This window comes from Sceloporus occidentalis, unplaced genomic scaffold (genome assembly GCF_023333645.1).
Source record: "Sceloporus occidentalis isolate IW3139 unplaced genomic scaffold, rSceOcc1.0.p SCAF_4, whole genome shotgun sequence".
Classification (NCBI taxonomy): domain Eukaryota; kingdom Metazoa; phylum Chordata; class Lepidosauria; order Squamata; family Phrynosomatidae; genus Sceloporus; species Sceloporus occidentalis.
In genome coordinates, this window is record NW_028316984.1 from 109,373,512 (window position 1) to 109,396,591 (window position 23,080).

Below are 23,080 nucleotides of genomic sequence, written 5' to 3' on the forward strand. Positions count from 1 at the left end.
GGGAGAAAGGGAGAGGCTGAATGGGGATCAGGTTAGGAGAAATGTGGGGAGCCATGGGAGGGAAAGGATTCACTGCTCAGTGATCAAGGGGGAGAAGGTGAGACAATGGCAGAAACAGGAAAGAAAAAAGAAAACCTGTAGCTGGCTCTCTCTTTTTGAGGAGTTAAAGCAGCTATAGAGACTATTGTCAACTCAGGTCTTCTGAGGAAGAGTCCAATGAAGGGAGGAGGTGGTCCTGAGGGAGCAGAAAGTTGTACTTGCTCTGACTTCCTCTGGAGGATCCCAAGGCCAGGGGGGGAGTGTTTGGAGGAGCACAGGTCTTACTTGCTCTGACTAGGAATGGGAAGGGCAGCTATGAAAGAATTAGGAAAGATCTTAAGAGTGCAAAGATAAAAAACTGAACACTAAGTTAGGATTGTCCAAGCCATTTTATTCCCTGTCACCATATATGGATGAGAGAGTTGGCCAGTGAAGAAAGTGGATAAAAAGAAAATCAACTCATGTGAGATGTAGTGCTGGAAAAGAGTACTGAGGATTATACCATGGATGTCCAAAAAGACAAACAAATGGGTTCTAGAGCATATCAAACCGGAACTCTTCCTAGAAGCTAGGATGACTAAACTGAGGTTGTCAGACATAGGCATGGCTCATTGGAGAAGACAATTATGCTAGGAAAAGTGGAAGGCAATAGAAAGAGAGGAAGAACTTATGCCAGATGGTCAGATTCAATCATGGAGGCCAAGAGCCTGAACCTGCAGGACCTGAGCAGTTGAGGATAGGGGGACTTGGGAGTTTATCACACGGGAGAAATTTCTCTTAATTTCAAATGAAAAGAAAGTGGGGCCAGAACGCATTCACGTGAATTCGCTAATTCAGCGAATTTATGTGAATTCAAATTGCGTTTGAACTGGCTTCCCATTGCCCAAAAATAGCTTGCCATTGCCCGAAATTGTGTGTGGTAGTTTATCATGCAATAAAGTTAAACCCCATGATTGCGTTCGGACTGACTTCCCATTGCCTGAAATTGCATGTGGTAGTCTGTCACGCAATAATGTTAAACCCCATGATTGCATTAGGATTGCCATTGGATTATACTTCCAATTTCCCTTGTCTGATAAACTCCTTGGAGATGTCTCATTCTCTGGGTCACCATGAATTGAAGTCAACTCAAAGGTTGTTAACAACAATAATACTAACTGGATGGTGAGATGAATGCATGCTATGTGCTAAATGTCCACTTCATTTGTTCTCAATTCATTTTAATAAAGAGAACCAAGCTTCACACTCAAAGAAAATGAGCATCCCAATGGGTTTCCTTACCAAAACTAACTGAATGATGGTTTGGCTAGATAAATTGCACACAGAGTTCTCAGAACTGAAGGATGGCTAAGGCAATGGAGCAATGTTTCTCAAACATCACACGGACAGCAGGAACCACAGGAGACCATCAGGAGATTCAGCTAATCAAAGCTGAAATCACTGGATTTCTAATTTATTTTCTATGTGTTAGCCACTGAATGTGGATCATATAGAGTACTAAATTATACTAAAATTTAACCAATCTTCCATTTCTTTAATTAAACTCCCCAGTTTGTTCAACACCTAAGGGACTAGCAACAGAACTGCATGGATGAAGGAAATTGAGGGTATCATACAGAAGATCTTCCTGTTCTGCTACCAACTACAGAGTTATAGGAACGGCATTTTTTGGGGAGAGCAGAACACCGTTTTTCAGTGCAGATGTTTGTTGTTTAACTTTGGATATTATCATGTTAGGAAGATATCAAGTAACTCTATTTTATAAAATTTATTATTATTATAAGGCAAAATGGTAGCTAATAAATTATAAGGAGCCCTGGTGGCGCAGTGGTTAAATGCCTGTACTGCAGCCACTCTCTCAAAACCATAAGGTTGCTAATTCAAGACTAGCAAAAGGGCTCAAGCTTGACTCAGGCTTGCATCCTCCCCAGGTCACTAATAGATGCTGCTTAGGCAGTGTGAAGCGGTATATAAATGAAGCTTGTTTGTTTGTATTGTTTAAGTCATTGGAGCTGTCTCCAATTAAATGATTACCTTTTTCTCAAAGTATCAAGGATTTCAAACATGGAAATTATGCAGCTATGCACATAAGGCAGGGGTGAGCAATCACAATGGAGGTGCAGGGTCTATTTTGTTCATGTACTGCTGCTACCATTCACACTGGCCAATTTTCAGATAAAATTGGGCCAGAAATTCTGATTGCAAGTCCCTTCTGGTTGCAATTTTTTGGGTTTCAGCCAGCTGTTCCCACTCTCCTTGAGGTTGTCACAAGCAGTGATTGCCCATATTTATTTCTATCACTTTCAGGCAGTTTCTTTATACCTGAAATTTTTTCACGAAGTGTATGGGTGATCGAGTGGGGGATTCACACCTCTGTCTTAAGAAAATGCACTGACCACATTACTTAGTCCTCTGGACCACAGATTCACATCCTGAAAGATAAACCAGCTCTTGTTAGCCTTCTATAACTTAAAAGGTGCACGCTTCTGCAGGAACCTCTGAGGATCCACAGGAAGTCCCTATGGATGATGTTTTTGTAGCATATCCAGCAACAGGAAAGTATGTGGGCACATCCTTTCTGATCTCTCTGCTCTCTGATAACATGGAAATGGCTGTGTTGCCAGGGGCAGTTTGGCTTGCTTATCAGGTAGGCTTTTTTTTTTGGGGGGGGGGGGGATTTGGTCATGTATGGTCAGAACAGAATTCTGACTTCTGCAGTGACCAGAACAGTGAGTTGTGATGGAGTAACTCTGAATTGGGCAATCCAACAGGATGCCTAAATCCAACTGTTTGTTTCAACTGCAATAGACCTATTGAATCAATGAAATTTGTACAGGTGTTGACTTAACAACTGCTCATTTATTTAGTGGATCTATACTAGTTGGGACTAATAATTGGATTTAAGACAACCATCTATCACAATGTAAGGGCACTTTCAATAAAATATTCAGCCTGTACATTTTATGTAGTAAAATTACCTCATGGTGACTTTACCACATGAAGAATGACACACAAACCATGCCTAATGTTTTTGACTGCTATGGTTTGACTATTTTATAGTACAAATTTATGGTCATGATCTAAAGAACTCATTTATATGGAAAAGCTGGCTTATAAATTTTAAGCCTAGAGGTGGTGACATATAATAAATTGGGGAAATTGTTCATCTAGGCCAGTAACTGGCAGGGCCCTCTCTCAACCCTGAAGACATGATTCAGGTTACAAAAAAATCTCCCTGAAGTAGAGGTATTTTACACAGTTAATTGTTCTATGTACTTCACTGAAAAGCAACCTAAAATGAAATGGGAAATCCTCTGGGGTCATCCACCCCAGCAAAACTTCTGAGAAAATGTGAGGGAAACCAAACGAGCTGAATTACCCAAGATATTCTGCACAATCCTAGGTCAGCACCATTTTTGCCCAGGGCAAACTTGAAAATTTATCCACAAGTAAAATTAAAGAGTCTTGACAAAACCTAAAAGAGTTTTCAATATGACTAGGTTTTGATGATTTTTCATTGCTGCATCTTCAGTTATTCTTTTAAACTCATGTTTAATTTCTTGTTTTTTATTCCAATATGCAAAAATAAAAATAAAAATAAAAATGAATAGGTTTTGCATAAACTAGAGTCTCCATATTAGACAAATTATTATTATTATTATTATTATTATTATTATTATTATTATTAACCTTTATTTATAAAGCGCTGTAAATTTACACAGTGCTGTACATACAATCTTTTTAACTGGACGGTTCCCTGCCCTCAGGCTTACAATCTAGAAAGACACGACATATGTTCATACAAAAATGTTCATACAAAGTTTATACAGAGAAATACAAGTGTATGTTGCATGTTGGAATTTAACGACATAACTCATGTTTTCAACTCTTTGTGCACGTTTGTATATAGGATCATTAGGCAAGGGATGGGAATCACACAATCCTCCAGATATTGTTGGATTTAAGCTCCTAGCTTTTCTCATCATTGGCTGTGCTGCCTAGGGATACTGGAAGTTTCAGTCCACTATAAATACATCCAGACCATCCTGAGGCAGAGTGAGGCAGCCACCTCGAACAGTTAAACAGAGGTAGCATGTACTGAGAAACCAAACTATGGCCTGTTACAGACTGCCAAAATAAAGCTGCTTCGGGTCTCTTTGGAGGTATGCTATTTAAATGATACATGGGTCCTAAGAGTCCGGAGGTCGCGCCAAAGCCACACTCCATTCCTAAGCATTGGAGTTCAGCTTTGGTGTAGCTTCTGGATTCTTAGGATGCATGCATCATTTAAATAGCATGCCTCCAAAGAGACCCGAAGCAGCTTTATTTTAGCAGTCTGTAACAGGCCTATGTGTGCCATGCCCCTTTCTCTAAGATAGCCTACCATTCTCATTTGTTGTAGAGGATGCAGACCCAACCGTAATGATGAGATTCAACTCAGTGCACTCTACTAGGAATGGGAGGGGCATCATATCATGGGTCAGTTAGGGACACTATACTGAGTCATGCACAGTTCTGGGCACCACAATTCAAGAGGGATATCGACAAGATGAAGTATGTCCAGAGGATGGCAGCCAAAATGGTAAAAGGTCTGGAAATCAAGACCTGGGAGGAGCAAATTAGGCAGCAGGTATGTTTAGCCTGGGCAAGGAAAAGTTAAGAGGTGACATGATAGCCATGCTTAAATATTTGAAGGGATGTCATATTGAGGATGGAGCAAGCTTTTTTTCTGTTGCTCCAGAGAACAGGACCCAGAACAAGCAAGCTACAGGAAAATTGATTAGGAAGAACTTGCTGACAATAAGAGCTATTTGAGAGTGGAATACACTCTTTATGGACGTGGTGGAATTTCCTTCTTTCTATGATTCTAAGAGGCATAACTGGGCCCTCCTTCCTAAATATAGCAATAAACAATATAACTTCTCTGGTCTGTCAAGATACCAGCATGTATTTTTAATGCATTGTTTGTGTTTTCTCTATTCAGGCTTCCTGAGGCCTGGGACCTCCAGACCTTTGGGCCCAGGGATTCTTCATCCCCCATTCCTCCTATTCTTAGTCCTGTGATCAGTATAGGTATGTACAAGGGGTGTAGATATTGTGAGGGTGGGAGGGAGGAATGACAGTTCTGCCACCCAAGTGAAATTTTTCTTCACTCCTCAAATTCTTAACATTATAGTAATTTAAAACTTCAGGTGAAGATATAGAAACAGTTTATGTTTCCCAAGGGAAAAAACAGGCAAAGTTAACAAAGGAATGCAAACACACAAAATATAAGAATTTTAGGTGGGAGCTATTTTCAGTGTCTCCCTTTTTAAAATGCTAGAAATATGGGAGTGAAGAAAAATTCTCTTGGGGGGTCAATGCCCTCATCCCCCCCCCTTGCAGCTCTACTCTTGTTTTTTTATACCAATAACTGTTGGACGTAAGCTTCAAGATTTGGTATTCTTGTTCATGTTAGATCTATGTGTGCAATTAAAGTGTGAATAGTATTCCCCCCTTTCATCAAACACTGGAAAAAAAAAACCCCACAGACACACACACACACACACAAAAATCCAGCTCAAAACAGACAAAGTAGGAGTGACAAAAATAATTTTAAAACAAAAAAGTTTGGTGACTTATGTCTAACAGCAGCCAGTCCTTAATCTTTAAATAACATAAAAATCCAGCAATGCAGTCACAGCTTTCCAGACATATTTTAACTTCAGGCAAATACTGACATTTCTGTGATAACTACTAGAACAATTATTAGTCATATTTCATCACACAAGAAAATGTTTCCTTATTCCAAATGGTGATATCTTTAAAAAGAAAGATTAGGGCCATAATTTTTTATGACAACCATAGTCTAACTTTATAATCACTGAAGACTACAACTGAGAGTGGATATATTTTACTTATCATAATCTCGGCATAATTAATGTGTAGTAATATCTTGCTTGAACATATAGCAACCCTTTTTGACATAGTTATATATTGTATAATCCCATGCCTTGGCAAATCAGTTTCTTGGTGGCAGTTTGGTGATTATTCTGTAGAAATGATTCCTATTCATTTGCTAGTAGAATTAGCAATACATACTTGCTGCCACTAGTTTGTTATGTTATGCATAAAAAATGAGCTAATTTTATTTTAATCAAAGGCAATGTTTTAATGATTGCTAAGTCATAGTTTAATCAGCAAAGGCAAAATGGAAAACGGAAGTGTAAACATTATTTTAGTTGGTAAAGGTACCATTTTTTAGCCCTGCAGACATACAATGAAATAAATGAATTGAAATAATAGTGAAATAACAAGCTAACAAACACAACTGTAGGAATAAGGTTCTGAAAGGAAATTATTATTATTATTATTATTATTATTATTATTATTATTATTAAAATTTACTGCACTGTACATAGAGATAATCAAAACAATAAAAGTATAAAACCTGCCAATGGTGTACAATCTACAGAATACAAAAACAATTGGTAATAATATAAAATTAGTTTAAAAAGCAGGGAAGTTAAAACAATAAAAACACCAACATCCAGTGTCTAATCAAATATCAGAAAAATATTCACACAGTGCCTGAAAATGCTTCCTTGAACAAGGTGGTCTTTAACTCAGCTTTAAAAGTCGTCAATGAAATGAGATGCAGAATTAGTACTCATGCCATGATAATCGTTCAAGCTGCAGCCTCAAGCAGAGTACAGTGAGGAATGGTGAATCAGGGCATGGCCCTTTCGGCCCATTCACTACTCTTCATACTTGATGCTTGGGACTGTGACATTTGAGAGTATCCACACTACACAATTACAGCAGTTTCATAGTACTTTAACTGCCATAGGTGCCTCCTATGGAATGCTGTGATTTGTAGTGTGGGGAGATTAGAGTTCTCCACTTGTGAGGTCTAAGCTACATTTCCCCAGATGACAGTGATTGGGCTGGGCTGGGGCCCTAAAATTTCAGGAAACAACAAATCCAAGGATTCCATAGGATGGAGCTGTGGCAGTTAAAGTGGAACCATACTGCTATTATTGTATGGTATGGATACAGTCAGTGCTGGTGGTATTCTATGCCAGTCTTTTTTTAATTGATTTTTTTTTACCAGTTTTCCTGCATTGCATTGCATTGCATGCTTACCCATTCACTCTCACCATCTTTCCATTGCCTCCTCACAGGCCAGTCACTGACATACCTCCTCTGGTACCCTGTCACCTACAAAGAAAGCTGTTCCTGCCCACTGAATGTGTTGCCTCTTCTGGAGAAATAGATATCTGGAGCTTCAAACATTGTTCTGCCTGATCCCTTAACCATTTTCCCCAGGAATATCCACGTCTGAAAAAGAGCTCTTGGGTGCCATTTAATCCCACTGTCTATATGGTTTTACAGTGGGCTTGTCACAGTGTGTCCTTTTCTGGAGAACACAAATCACACTTCTCTAACTGAAAATGCTTTTTGAATGGCCATTGTTAAAACAAAGCAATCAAAATCACAGCCATATTTTAATTGAGGAAGGTCCTGTATAGACAGGCACTTTGTGAACTCTTTGTCTATTAGTAAATTCTCCTGTTAGTGAATTCTCCACTTTGCAGAGTCACGGTGCAGCGTCCTGACTCCACCCCAGGGCATCATGATGCCACGTGCTGTTCCAAATGGCATGTGGCATCATGGTGCGACTCTGGCGCTGCATCCAGATGATACAACGTCAAAAGGGCACCATACAGCCTTTGGAGAGTGCAACAAAGAGCTGCTTTTTGCGTCTCCTTTTTGCACCCTCCAGAGGTGAGATTGGGGCCACGGCATGAGGTTGCCACAGCCCTGATCCAGCCAGGAATGGGACAGCTACGGATCACCCCTTTGGCGTGGTCTGCATAGCCCCTAAATCTCAATAGTTGTAGAAATGTTCATGCCTTGGACGTAGCAAAGAACGTATCTACCACTTGAATTCTTTAAACTCTTCCATCAACCTGATACTATTTTACCTACTGCATCTCTCCTTTGGAACAAGCATGGCCACTACATGATTTACTCAAGCAGAAACTCTATACTCACAAAAAGGAGTGAGACTTTTGAATGAACCCCAAGATGGTTAAATAAGTTGACAGTCTCAGGAACCTGGTTTGGGGTATCATGAAAAGTCACCCCAAATAGTAGTTTTAGTTTCAGTTATTCTTATCATACTTTTACTATCAGGGAGAGTAGAGGTCCTTCTGGAATTTTCTACCTCTGATGTGAAAGTACACAACTTAACCTGTATTAGGTTCTATGCATCATGAAATAAGGTGAATGGAATGCCATTTGTTTCTGCTCTTCAGGAAACAAAATGTCTTGGGCCAGTCCTTATTAGGTGGTTCTGTACTTTACTGGATGTGGGTGTGGGTGGGAAGAGCAAAACTGCGCATAGAATGGGTAAGGAATGCATAATCCCAAACTTTGCCCTAAGGAAAGTCAGGTATTCTCTGACTAGCATTCTGCAGGTGAATTAAGATGATGTAAGTTAGGACTTTATCACACAGGGAACATTGGGGATTTAAACAGTGAAAATCGAGTGAAAATTATGCAACCTTGATTAACATTTTCACACACATCATCATTAAAGAGCCATTATCTCGGGAATAAACAGACAATAAACAACAAATCATTCTTGGGATTTCCCTATGAATGATTTGTTGCTGTTTATTGCCTGTTTATTCCTGGAATAATGACACTTTAACTACAAGGTCATGTGAAAATGTTAATGGCGATTGCATGATTTTCACTTGATTTTTGCTGTTGAAACCCACGATTTTCCCCATGTGATAAAGTCCTTAGAATCAGTGTGGTATAGTGGTTTAAGCATTGTACAATGACTCTGGAGATCAGAGTTCAATTCCTCACTTGGCCATGGAAACCCACTGGGCACATAACACACTCTCAGTCACAGAAAACCATGTGATAGGTTCAGCTCAGGGTCCCCATAAGTCAGAAAAAAATTGAAGGCACACAACAACAATAAAGTCAGATTTACAACATTGCAACTCACTTTTTTAAATTGTTGCAGAATTTGGAATTCACTACCAAGTATACAATGACCAAAATCCTTTTCCAAAACTGACATTTTCTTACTTGGAGTCCCCCTAAATTTTTCATTTCCTGGCCAATGAAGAATTAGGACAGAAACACACCAGCATCCAGGTATTTTCATACAGCTGGATGAAGAGCGATGGCATCATTGGCTGGGTCCTCCAAAGGATCCGTAAAAGTCCCGATAGGTGCCAGACACTGTGCCTGAATTACAGGTTTTTGATGCTATAGGTTTCTGAACTACAGCCAAGAAAAGGTGGATTGGAGGGGGTTGGAGAGGAGGCTATTGCAGATGCATCCCATTTCTAAGTCTCTCAGTTCAAAATCAAGACCTTTGTTTACTTAGTTTAGTCACAGCTGAACAGCATGTATATAATCCTACTGTCATGAACACAGAAAGCTGCTTCATACTGAGCCAGTTCATTGGTCCTTCTAGTCCACTAATGCTGACACTAACTGACAGGAGGTAAGATTTCAGATAGGACTCATTCCAGAGGTGACAGAGACTGAAAACCTCTAAACCATTTTCTATAGGTAAAACATATATTCTGAGATGTTCTGTATCTCAAGTTTATGTTCTACCTGTTCTACAGACCTTCCTGCCAGTGTCTGAATCAGGGCCAGTAGGGAACAAGATAGATGGACACATGGACAGATGGATAGACAGAGGGACAATGCCTATAGGCAGACAGCTGACAAGAAAATAAAAGCTTTGTTTAACCTGGACAATTAAATAGGCAGGATTCTAACACAGAGACCCACCACCCATTTCAAGGGTGCTTTAAAACATTTTTCTTCCTGACAAAGAAAACAAAATGCCACTGTCTCTGCCCACTGAAAGGCAAGGTGTAGAATTCCCAAAGATAGCCAAGTTATTTGGGTACCTGAAAAAGAAAATCCAATAAACCCCTCTCCAAAGTCAGCAATGAAAATACAACAAAAATAAAGGAAATGACTTAAAGATTTGATACCCTTTTGTCACAAACAAAATATGCTACCTGAGGCTGCTACTTTACTCTGATAAATACATTGTCAACCCTGACCCCTTTATTTTATAACCTTATTTTCTACACAGTTTGGCATCTGGCTCTCTTAACCATTTTCTTTCCCATTGTCTCAAGGAGTCCTGTATAGAATAGAAGTTTTAAAGAAATGTCTAGAAATGTTTTCTTCTTTGGTTCCCCTGTTGTTGTTGTTTTAACCTTCTGTGAGTCAGGGGTACTGGGTTTTGAATTTTTGAAGGGCCCAAGATTAAGAATGGTAAATGCTTGTTGAAAAGGTAGGCACTTTCCCCAAGATGCATTTTGCCCCAAACCAGGAAAATGGCTGCATCCATAGCAGACTCAGCCCATTCTGGATTTGCAGCTGTGATTCCAAAGCCATCACTTCATGTGAGGACAGTGGAAATTAGATATGCTTTCTGAGCAAATCCAATTCAATAAATAAGCAATATGCAGATGTGATCTGACAGCAATGAGTAAACCCCTGTATGAAATTTTAAATTACCAATATTTGCATCATTTCTTGTGGACATTGTTTGCAATGAGATAAAATTGAATGGCATGGCAATTGAAATACATAACACTGAGAGTGTCTTAAAAGCCTAAGAATGAGCCAGCATGCTTAGAAAATGTTTAAATAGGTACTCATGAAAAAGGGAGATACACATTGTTTTTTAAAAATATTCATTGCTAAAACATCCTGGTTAAGAAAGACCAGAGAAGTTGTGATTTAATTTTTCTCTTTAATCTTGTTTTTCAAAGGTGCAGGAATGACAACCTTGGAAAAGGCAATGTTTCACAGACCCAAACTACAGACAGAATAGTGAGAAATAGGATGCTATATAGTTTAGGCAAAAACCTTGAAAGGATTAAATGCCAAAGTACACATGCCACAGGGTTAGCCAAATCAAGCATAAGCCTTGAATCATTGAGGCTGTTGATGGCAAAATCATTATAAGAGACATTTTGGAAAAGAAATTTAAACAAAACAGCTTGGCCAAACAAAAGTCAGGAGCGTAGATTATGATTGCACAATAGAAAACACAAGTATACATATTGTTAACAACCAAGAAAATGAACCCTGGGGTAGATCCTTATTTTCTCAATTTAATTTTTACTGTATTTTTACAGTATGTCTTTGGCTGCTAACTGAAAGTGTTCATGTTTTTGACAACATTCATTTTTTTAATGATGCTCCTTTGCTTGAATCAGCACTACCCCTTCTATGGACATCCCTCTGCTAAACTGATAGTTATGCCCCCATTTAACCCTTAATTGTCTCTATCCAAACATTTCTAACCTCACTTTCTGTAGCCTTGGTTGAATTTTGTACATGTGGCTTTGCTCTGGTGTGTGTGTGTGTGTGTGTGTGTGTGCATCTTTGTACAGTTCTAAATAAAAACGTCTTTGTTTTTTGTGGGGTTTTCGGGCTATGTGGTCATGTTCTAGCAGAGGTTCTTTCTGATGTTTCGCCAACATCAAACGTCAGAAAGAAACTCTGCTAGAACATGGCCACATAGCCTGAACCCCCCCCCCCCAAAAAAAAAAAAAAAAAAAAACTATGGATGCTGGCCATGAAAGCCTTTGACTTTACATTGGAAAAAACGTCTCAGTTATTTGAAACTGAAGTTCTCTTGTAGTTGTTCCTGATATAAAATGGCTTCAGAAATCACATCACAAGTTACCCACCTCTTGCATGCCTCCATTAGAGTTAATATTCCCCAACATTTTAAAGAGACGCTGGCATTGCTGGTGGGGGTTTTCAAGCCCTCTCACTTTTTTAGTAACAATGTGGAAAGAAAATGATCAGAACAAAGGAGTTTCCACTCTGCATGAGATCTCCCTCTTCAACGGCACTATCATTCCACAGTGGTGGGGTTGTGCATCAAGAGACTGTGCTGATGGCAGCAGTGCTGGTGGTAGGATCTTCATGTCAGATAAGCTTTCACTAAAGAGCCAGAATAAATGTGCCAAATAGCTACTGGGCAGCAACAATAGTGGAGGGTGACACTGGTGGATGGTCTCTCAATGACAAAGACAAAGACAGCGGCATCATAGCTAACACTTGTTAGTACTGTGGAGAAGGAAGCATGGTAAACCCCTTTTGAATGCCTTTTACCACAAAAGCCCTATGATGAGATAATCCAAAATTAAGCAAGAGATAGTGCCAGAAGATGAGAAACCCTGGTTAGATGACACTCAATGAGCTGCTGGAGTACAGCAGAGGACAACTACAAGTAGCGCTGTGGCTAATGATGAAATTGGACTCAAGCAGAAAGGATGTTCAGCTGTACATGTGCTCAGAGGTGAAAGGAAACTCTGAAGCTGCACATCATATATTATAGAAACATGGAATGTGAGAAATAGGAATCAGAGGAAGCTAGACATAGTAATACAAGAAATGGAATGTATAAACACTGCAATACTTAGAGTGAACAAACTAACATGCAGAGGATTGGGACATCTACAGTCAGATAATCACACTGTGGTTTGCCCTGGAAATGAAAATCTAAGAAGAAATGGGGTGGCATTAATAGGAAGGAGAGATGTAGCAAAAGCAGTCAGGGGATATAATGGACAATCTGACCAAATAATATCAATGAGTCTTCAGTCAAACCTATCAATATAATCATAATAATAGATTATGCTCCAATTACAGAGGCAGAAGAAGAAGAAATTGAAAGATTTATGCTGGAGTCCAGGAAAAGATGATTACACCCTAAACAGGAACCGTTAATCATAGGCAACTGGAATGCAAAGGCAGGAACAGAACACAATCAAAGATTGTAGGACATTTTGATCCAGGATTAAGAAAAGGAGAAGGAGAGTGACTGAATGAATTTTGTGAGGCCAACAGTTTGTTCATCACAAACACATTCTTCAAGCAACTCAAGAAGCTACTGTATAAATGGACATCACCTGATGGCTAATATAGAAATGAAATAGATTACAGAACGGGGAGGAAAAGGATGGAGATCTATTCTCTCTGAAAAACAAGGCAAAGAGCATATTGTTGCATGAAGTGATAATTTAAAAAATGAGAGTAAAACTAAAGAAGAACACTAAAGCAGCCATGTGCCAGAATAGAACCTCTAGAACATCACTGTAAAATTTAAAGATAATGTGTGGGGGGATGTCCCATAATACAGTGGGCCCTTGGTATCCACTAGGGTTTGGTTCCAAGAAACCCTGTGGATACCAAAATCCATGGATGCTCAAGTCCCATTAGAGAAAATGGCATAGTAAAATGGTATCCCTTGTATAAAATGGCAAAATGAAAGTTTGCTTTTTGGCATTTATACATTTTTAGAAATATTTTCAAACCATGGATGCTTTAATACATGGATAAAAAAAAATCCATGGTTACAGTGGGCTGACTATATTAAGCCTATTTGTCCAGGAGCCAGGACTCAAACTCTTGATTGAAACCAGGGACATTGTCGGGAAGGAATGCAAAAAGATACTATATGGCCCAATTTAAAGGGGCCTTTGCGCCGCCCCTGTCATGTGCTAGGGGTTGAGGATGCAGCATCCATACCGGCCCCACCCCTAGCACATGATGGGGTTGTCAAAATGGTACACAGGGGTGCCGCCATTTTGATGTAACGACCGTGTCACGTCCAAATGGCATGGCACGGCCGTTATATCTTGGCACCACTGAAGGGCACTTGTGGTGCCCTTTCAGCAGCACCAGAAGGAGCTCCATTTTGGAGCTCCTTCCGCTGCGGGTATCGCTGGTGCGGCCTTTAAACAGCCACGCCAGCAATACAGAGAGAAAGGCTGAGTGGCCCCTTTCTCTCTCTCCCCTCTGCTGTTGGGCTGTCCTTGGGCATGAAGCCCCAAGGACATCCCTTTCCAGGCCATGGGGAAGCGGCCTTTTGCCACTTCCCCAAGGCCAGGAAAAGCAGTGGGTCGAGGCCTCCGGGGCTGCCGCTGTGGCAGCTCATGCCTCGATCAGTCAGGGAAAGGGGCGGGTGCAGGTCGCCCCAAAGGGGCGGTCTGTATCCCCCCAACGTGTCCCAAAAGAAAGAGACACCTCAACGAAATTTTTCAGGAAGTTAAGGACAGATAAGAGAGAAGTGAAGAGACATCTTCCACAAGATCTAAGAAACTGAAAGGAAATTTAAATTTTATAATGATATGTGACCAACAGGGGAACACATTACATGATCAAATAGAAATGAAAAGATGATGAAACAGGTACACTGAGGAGGTATACTAAAGAGATAAAAGGATGACAGTCATTAAAGGAAAAACCATCTGAAGATGAACCTACAGTTTTAAAAAGTAAAGTGAAAGCTGCACTCAGAGTATTTGAGATAAAAAAAAATAATCACAAGGAACAGATGGCATTGCTACAGAGACAAAATCTACTCTAGTTCTATCTAAAATTTGACAACAGATATGGAAAACAAACAATGGCCTACAGGTTAGAAATGCTTCCCCAAGAAAGGGGACATGATAGAATGAGGACCAATGCATTAATTTCCCATGCCAGCAAAGTGATGCTCAAATTTCTACAACAAAGACTTTTACCCTATAGAGGGAGAGAAGACAGATTCCATGCTGAGTTCAGGAAAGTAAGAAGCACTAGGGATCATATTACAAACATATGTTGGATAATTGAGTACACTAAAGAATTTCACAAGAAAATCTCTCTGTGCTTTATAGATTATAGCAAAGCCTTGGATTCTGTAGATCATTAAAAACTATGGATCACTCTTAAAGAAATGGGTGTGCCACAACACTTGCTTTTCCTGATGTGTAACCTGTACTTAGGACAAGAGGCTACTATCAGGGCAGAATATGAAGAAACCACATGTTCCCTTTTGAATATGACTGCTTTTCACTTTTGATGTTTTATATGTATGTTTCTTTCTATGCATACATGCTACTTTTTGTGTGAATTGTCTGTAAATAAAGAATATTTTTTTAAAAATTAAGCAGGATTTAATTTGGAGGAAGGAGGGTGGAACAGCAATAATCTAAAATATGAAGGTGACACCATACTACTAGCATCAAATAGCAACAATTTAGAATCATAGAATCATAGAGTTGGAAGAGATCACAAGGGCCATTCAGTCCAACCCCCATTTGGAATGATTTCTGAAGAAAGTCAAGGGGAAAAATGCAAAGACAGATTTACAGTTGAACATGAAGAAAACAAAAATAATGACCACATATGACCAATAAAAAGAATAACAACATATGACTAAACAGATTATATAACTTTTTTTTTCTTTAAATAGCAGGTGAAAACTTTTGGCTTTCCAAATTTTTTCAGGCATACAAATCTGCTCACTTCCTTTCCAGCAAGAACAATAGCAATGGACTGTGAGTTTTTTGTTTTTGTTTAGTTCAAAGAAGGCCAAACTTTTGCTATCCCTGCTTTTAATGGGAACTGTCATATCACAAAGTCATGGACATGGTTCTCCTCTCACAAACTGGAAACTGTAGTTTTGTAATGAGTATTTCCCGTTACAGACTCCTGCCCCTTCCACTGAATTTCCCTGTGCTACCTTTGTCAGAAAAGTGAAGGTCTGCGCAATACTTGGGAATAAGCTCCACTGAATGCAACAATATTTATTTCTGAGTAAGCATGTATGCCATTGGCCTTTTAATTTATAGCACTGTGGATTTATCTTCACAATCAGAGCAGGGTAAGCACAACAGATATCAATTTATATCTATAATGCCTGGTATATAAAGAAAACCCCTCATCTGGTATCCCACTTGATCTCTCCCTACTGAAATATTGTTAGAGATATAAAAAAGAAGGAGACAACAAACAAACTGAAAAGGAACTCATTTATCAACAGCATTTTACCCCCGTTGCTCTTTGAAACAAATAAAAGTTTGGTAGAAGGCAAGACATTTAGAGTATTCTGTTAGAGGACAGTGAGGAAGAAAGTCTTACGGGAGGCTTAATTCCCTGCCTACTTACACGTTTAGTGGTTGCCAGGCAGGCCATTGTGCTTTTGCTTTGATGACAGTCAAAACCTCATCACTCTGCAAAAGAGAAGCAATAAACATCAATAAATAAAATGATGTTTGGACAGCATTATGGTGAATAACACTTGTAACTGGCGGAAAAGGCACTTGAATTCAAATTGCTCCTCATAATTTCCATGGAGGCAGATATAGCTCATTCCAATTTCTATTCAGGGAATGTATTTCTTCCTTTGGGTGACACAGAGGGATGGTTCTGACATCATGTTTATTATTATCTGAACACATCCTCTAGTGGGCAAATCTATGTATGTTGGGGTACATTATGATGGAAGAGATTTTTCCATGTGCCTTTTCCGAGGACAGTTTCACCATGAGCAAGTTCTGGACTTCCTGTTGGATTCTCCTCTGCTCACCAAAAGTACCACTGACATGCAATTACCAGGAATGGACTAAGTCATTTTACTGCCTAGGATAATGCAGCAAATACCAGCCCTCCCTTTGCCCACCTAGGTAAATACAGTCAGACAATTTATTTTGGCACACAAGGGCAGGAAACACATTTTGTCTGAAACCTGGCAGAGGAATGTTCCCCATTAACTTAAAGCTGTCTTTTAAAAATATTTACAATTTTAATTGTGTTGATTGTATTTATAGGGCTTAGTAATGTCACCTCAAAGTAAAGCCATGTTCTGTTGATTTTTATCTAGTACAAATAACATCAAACTGGAATAGGAAAAAGAAATGTACTTTGCAACTAACTGAAGGAAATTTGTTCCAAACAACCTGTAGAAGCTGGGGAGGAAGAAGAAAGATTTAAAAACACACCTTTTCTTTCAGCCTAGCACCCTGTGTAGATCATACATCCAGAAGAAGCACCAAAACCATCCACTCCTGGGTCACTGTGCAAGTTATGAGATGGTCTTTCTTGCCATGCATGCACTAGCCACAGTAATTTTTGTGGGTTTTTCAGGCTCTGTGGACATGTTCTAGCAGAGTTTCTTCCTGATGTTTTGCCAGCATCTGTGGCTGGCATGTTAGCAACAGTACCTGAGTGTTGAGACAGAAAGTCAGAAGACACAGGGGCCTCCTAGGCTGCATCTGCACTGCAGAAATAATGCAGTCTGACTCCACTTTAACTTCTATGACTCAATGCTATGTCATTCTGGGAAATTTAGTTTTGTAAGTAATTTAGCCTCGTCTGTGATAGAGCTCTGGTCCCAGAACAAGCTAAAAATCCCAGGAATCCATAGCTTTGAGCCATGGCAATTAAAGTGGTGTCAAACTGGATTATTTTTTCAGTACAGATGCAGCCCTAGAACAGGCTTTCCACATCCTGTTCTCCAAGCAAGTATGAGCGCTGTAAATCTGATGAGCTGAAGTCTGAATGAGTGCATTTGCCTATAAACAGTAGTGTTTGTGCATGTGTGTGTGTGTGTGGGGGGGTGTTAAATCTTTGTAAATCTCATTTTTACAGGCAAGAACAAGTAATTTTACATTTTTTCCTTATGTTGTGAGAAAATTGTTGAAAATTGTGCAGTTTTTGAAGACTATTCACAGTTCAAGATTTATTGTATGAAAAAAAGGCAGGCAGGTAGAAAAAGGGAAAAAAAGTTTCCTGAACAGAAACAGTATTTTCTACAAGGCAACCTTATTTTATGCCATACTATCTGGGAGATTCTTGGAGCTGTAGTCCAAAAAGGTAACTTTTCCTTTTCTTGCACATACATGGGAGGAGGGGTATGCAGAGAGCTTTGCTTCAGGGAGTTGTGATAGCAACCAGACTCAGGCCAATATTATTTTTGCCATATCAATTGGAAATAATGTGAAGGATCTTGTTTTGCAAGGAACTATTCTTATGAAGGTATAACCCATAATGAACAAGTGGCTGTTTCTCTTAAAGCATGATTTCATGCCCTTTTCTCTCCAGCTGACTCATTCCCATAAAAGACATGAGAATATAGCACACCTATTTGAGGCTGAAGAGTGAATAAATGTAGAGTTGCTTTTAAAAAAAAACTTAGAAGGATTCCTGTATCAGCAAGTCTGAAATTATATGTAGTGTAATAAACCTCAAACAAAACCAGGAGACTGTTTTTAACAAGACTCTGGTGAACATCTATCACATGTTTCTAGGAGTTTCTTACTTCCCCTGGATTCTTTCCCAGTAAATTGTTTAAGGGAATATGAAATTCACAACTGATTCCCATGATTTCCGTGGCCTTAAAACACAGACACACAGACACACGCACACCCCTTTTCCCAAATTAAACTCAAAACACCCACACCATACATTACACATAATTGGCAGCTCAGCTCCGACTGAGCTGTCCTTTCAGGTTAGTGATAATCTTGCCATTCCCTGCTTGATAGAAATGACTCCAATACCTCAGGCTAGCTCTAATCCACATATGCCCCAGTTTAGGGAAATCAATTTTCACAGACTGCTTTTTTGCTATTGTCATTATTTTTCTCTCTCTCTCTCTTCATTAAGAAGTGGGTGGTGGGTGGAAACAAATGACATTCATGGCCAGTCATGCTTATTTAGCTTCTCCTGGTATTCTCATCCTAAAATGACATTTTGAAATAATACTTTTTTTAAAAAAAAATGAAGAGCTAATGTGCTATTTTCATAAAAACAGACAAGGGGCTAAAAAAGTTTCCAACTGAGGCAAATCAGAATGAAAAAGTCAGTCTTTCAAAATCTGTAATAATAACATGACATTTTATCCTAGTCTGGTGAGAATTTGGTGTTCTGTGTTTCAAATGCCATGTGAATGATATCAGCTTATACAACTTGGAAGTAACATGTTAAAAAATAATTGCTCTACACAAGGAGTAAATCCACATGTGAAACAAAGTCCCAACATTCAAATAGTAGAAATGCATTTTGGTACTCTAATCTTAGCTTGGAAAAGAGAGAGCCTTAAAAAAAAACAACACAATTTAACTCAAACTTTAAATGCTCCAAATTCTTCCCTGGCTCAGATTAAAGTCTGAAATGGAGAAGAATGGTCTGCCCTCGGCAAGTCATGCTCAACCTTCAGAGTCTCTTAACTTCCAGTCACCTTTTCAGTTAACTCCCTAGTAATTCTTTTCTGGATGGTTTGGAATGGTAATAGGATGCCACACTTGAGCAGGTTTACCTGACCCGAATTAGAGGTCATTCACACTTGCACTGAGGTTTTCTGCCCCGAATTAGAGGGTCGTTCACCCTCGCACCAGAGTTTTCTGACCTGTATTGGGGGGGGGGACACGGTGCAGATCCCCCTTAACCTGGGTTTTTATGAAATGGGATTTCTTGTGGTTCTTTTCAAAAGAACCGTTTTTTGTTTTTGTTTTTTGGTTGCTTCTTGTTCCTTTTCTTCCCCTTCCTCTCCCCCCACTGCCCCGCTCTTCCTCCTCTTCCTCACCACTTATCTTCCTCTTCCTCCTCTTCCTCTCCCCCTGCTGCCTCCACTCTTCCTCCTTTTCTCCCCCCCACCAGCTCCGCTCTTCTTCCTTTTCCTCCTTTTCCTCTCTACCCACCACCCCACTCTTCCACCTCTTCCTCAATGCCTTCTCTCTTCTTCCTCTTCCTCCTCTTCCTTTCCCCCCACTGCCTCCCCTCTTCCTCCTCTTCCTCTTCCCCGCCGCCTCTGCTTTTTTTCCTCTCCCCCCTTCCTGCCAGGATCAAATCTCCCCATCACATTTTATCCCATTGCCAATGTGAATGGAATCAGGAATAAAATGCCACGATCATGGCAAATCAATGCCACGGAAAGATTCAATTGTGGCAAATCCTGGAAATAACTCATTTACCACGCCAGGTTATTTCTGAGTGTGAATTGGCCCTAGGGTGGCATGGGCAAACAAGGGTTCACCACAGTAACCTTTTGAAGTGTAGGAGGAAAATGAGAATTTTTGTTTTAGCTGAGGACAGTTGGGCATGCTTTATATGACTGCACAACATTGTTTCATTATTTATAAAGACATAGCTCTTTCAGCACAAAAGGATGATTTTTCTGAGATCAATGTGTTTACCATCCTGGCTGCAGAAGCAAACTCCAATTCAGTCCTATAGTCACATTGGGGATATAATTTAAGTGAGTTCAAAATATGAAACTAAACTTGTTGAACAGTATCCTTTTCTTTTCTTTTTTTTATCATGATTGGAGAACTATTTTTGTTGTTAATTTTGCTATTTTTTATTTTACAACAAGGGTAGGAATTGTGAAATCTCCTCCCCCTGTTGTAGGACTGCAACTCCCAGTATTTCTTTATGGTCAGAGATACTGGGATTTCGAGTCCAGTAGCATCAGTTTTTCAGTGAGATGGGGTCCTATAAAGGCAGAGAAGGTGAACCATAGTGCTAGCAGCTGGGCATTGGCACAACAATGGATTTAAGCAGTTTGTTTTTAACATTAAACAGCCATGGGAAAACTCAGTTCAGAGAAGACCCATCTCACTCCTGAAGAGAGCATTACCACTTTCCTGTGCCCCAGTGCTATTTGCTTCTGCAATGGTTCAAGCAGCACCATTTGGTGATTTGAACTGGAAAAACAAAGGAACAGGAAAGGGGTAACCCTGCCTCTCATGGTACCATTATTCAATTTGTCTCTGTTTCATAGCTGCCCTGATGTGTTAAAATTAATGCAGGGAACATAATTCATGGATTTCCAACAAACTATGGAGTTTGGCCAAGAACAGCTAATCAGAAAGTAAAACCAACCACACAGGAAGAGAATGATGGTGGTGGTGGTGATGATGAGGATGATGATGATGATGATGACGACAATGCCAATTAGTGTTTGGGAGTAATACTGGTTGATTCTGGAATTCTGAATTCTGAAATCCTCCAAAATACGAAATTATTGCTGTGGATGGCTGAGATAGTGACACATTTGATTTCTGATAGTTCAGTCTACACAAACTTTGTATCATGCACAAAATTATTTAAAAATATTATGTGTAAAATTACTGTCAGTGGATGCTTGTTATACGCTGGGGTTTGGTTCCAAGATCCCCCATGTTTAACAAAATTTGTGTATGCTCAAGTTCCATTAAATATAATGACATAGCAAAATGGTGCCCCTTATAAAAAATGGAAAATCAAGGTTTGATATTTGAAATTTATACTTTTTTTGAACATTTTTAAATCATGGATGCTTGAATCTGTGTATAAAAAATCTGTGTATAAGGAGGGCCAACTGTATAAGATTTATACAAAACATAAATGAATTTCAGGTTTAGACTTGGTTCCCATCACCGAGATACCCCATTATATACTTGCAAATATTCCACAATCTAAAAAACCCCTCAAAGATCCAAAACACTTCTGGCCCCAAGCATTTCAGATAAGGGAGAGACTCAACCTGTAGTGAAATGCATGGACAGCCCACAATTAGGAACTTTCCACTAAAACAATTTTCTCCAGTTCTGGATTCCCAGATATTGTTTGTTTACAAATCCTACCATCCCCAGAGAGGAAGGCAAGAGCTGGCAATCATGGGCTTTGCAGTCCAACATTTTGGCTCCAAGACAAAGAAAGACTGCACTGAGAGTGCAGTTCCACCTACTGATTTGAAGTTCATCATTCTCAGAGCCTCCAGTGTACCTAAAGTACACTGACCTCATGCTGGCAAGACAGAAATGGAGGAAAAGGAGCCATTCCTTCCTGTTCTGAGAATGAGACGCTGACTTATATTCCTTTAAGTGCAGACACTGGGATGGCAGTCATGCCAGCTCTAGGTTTGCTTTAGGACACAGCTGGAGAGCAGGAAAACCTTGTATCCTGCAAATCCAAAGCTCCCCTTGGTTCACCCCATAACATCACTAATTCCATTCCATAGTCCCTCTGTGTCTGGAATCCTTTCTTTCCCCCCAGGGGAATTGCCCACGGCCATAGCACTGCAGCCATAGAACTGCAGCATTTTAATTAAAAATATATCCTTAAAAAAATAGCATGATCTATGAAAATCCTTTTTTCTTTCTTTCCTGAAACTGTATTATTTTGTTACCTAACTTTATAATAAGGAACATCCATAACGATGGATTAGGAATATAACTGCATTTATGCTGTGTTTTGAGCAGCTCTAATGAGAATCATTATTAGATTCTGTTCACCTGAACAAATGGCAAAATAGAGAGCATCAGCCAGTCCACTCAGTCACTCATGAGGAAAAGAATTGTGTACTCAGCTGTGCTTTTATAAAGTAGACAGCTGGTATTTGTATAATAGTCCTATAATGACTGGGTTTTTCTTATTGTCCTTATGAATCCCCTGCCTTAGATACAAATATTCCTATATCAGAGGTATCACAAACCTGGTGTATTACATTAGGCTGAGTTCCAACATAGGAATGTTTAGCATAACCTCACTAAAATCAGGAAGAAATGGATCCAAACTACAGAATTGCCAGTGAAAACTACACCAGGTATTCCCTGACCAATGAAGGTATCATCAGATGCCACTGTCAAATGATGTGAGGAGGTGGTTGCTAGGGAATAGATTATTTTGGCGGGTGGTGTCCAGTTATGCAATACCTTCCCCAGAGAGGTTAGAGTGGCACATAGGCAGGCAGTTAAATTTTAGGGCAGGGAGGCATATCTGTTCTCTGGGTAGCTCAGTGTGGAGAGGGAAATTTACATGCTAAGAGCATTGAGCTGGTTAGTCCCACATCTGCAGTGTTAAATAATAAAACAAAGAACTGGCACAAGAGACTTCTGCTGGTCCTGTTTCACCTCATATGGGTTGTGGCCTGTAGTCTTTGTCATATGCCTAGGACAAAGACCCAACCCTGAGCTGCCCATAAAGTGAACAGCCGTAAATCTATTTCTAGTGGAGATTCAACATAGGCAGGGTTTTGCCTATATTATTCTTCATACAACTACATTTATATGACAATGATTTTCTTGTGCAGAATGGAGATGCTCTTATAACCTGACATTTGGAAAACAGTGGCACTTGAGAAAACCACCCTTCATCATAAATGAAGATTATAGATATGCTTGGACAGAAATCAATATTTATATACCAACATATACAGTTAGAGACTGAATTA

At 39.6% G+C, this 23,080-nt stretch overlaps 1 protein-coding gene across 1 annotated transcript in view; it reads right to left on the bottom strand.

Annotated features, from left to right (window-relative positions):
- Positions 1-23,080, bottom strand: part of LOC149314495 (spondin-1) — a 437,456-nt gene that overhangs the window by 73,742 nt on the left and 340,634 nt on the right. The window contains exon 7 of the mRNA XM_089521249.1: positions 16,033-16,097. Within this exon, the coding sequence (XP_089377375.1) occupies positions 16,033-16,097 (65 nt within the window). The remainder of the gene's footprint in view (positions 1-16,032; positions 16,098-23,080) is intronic.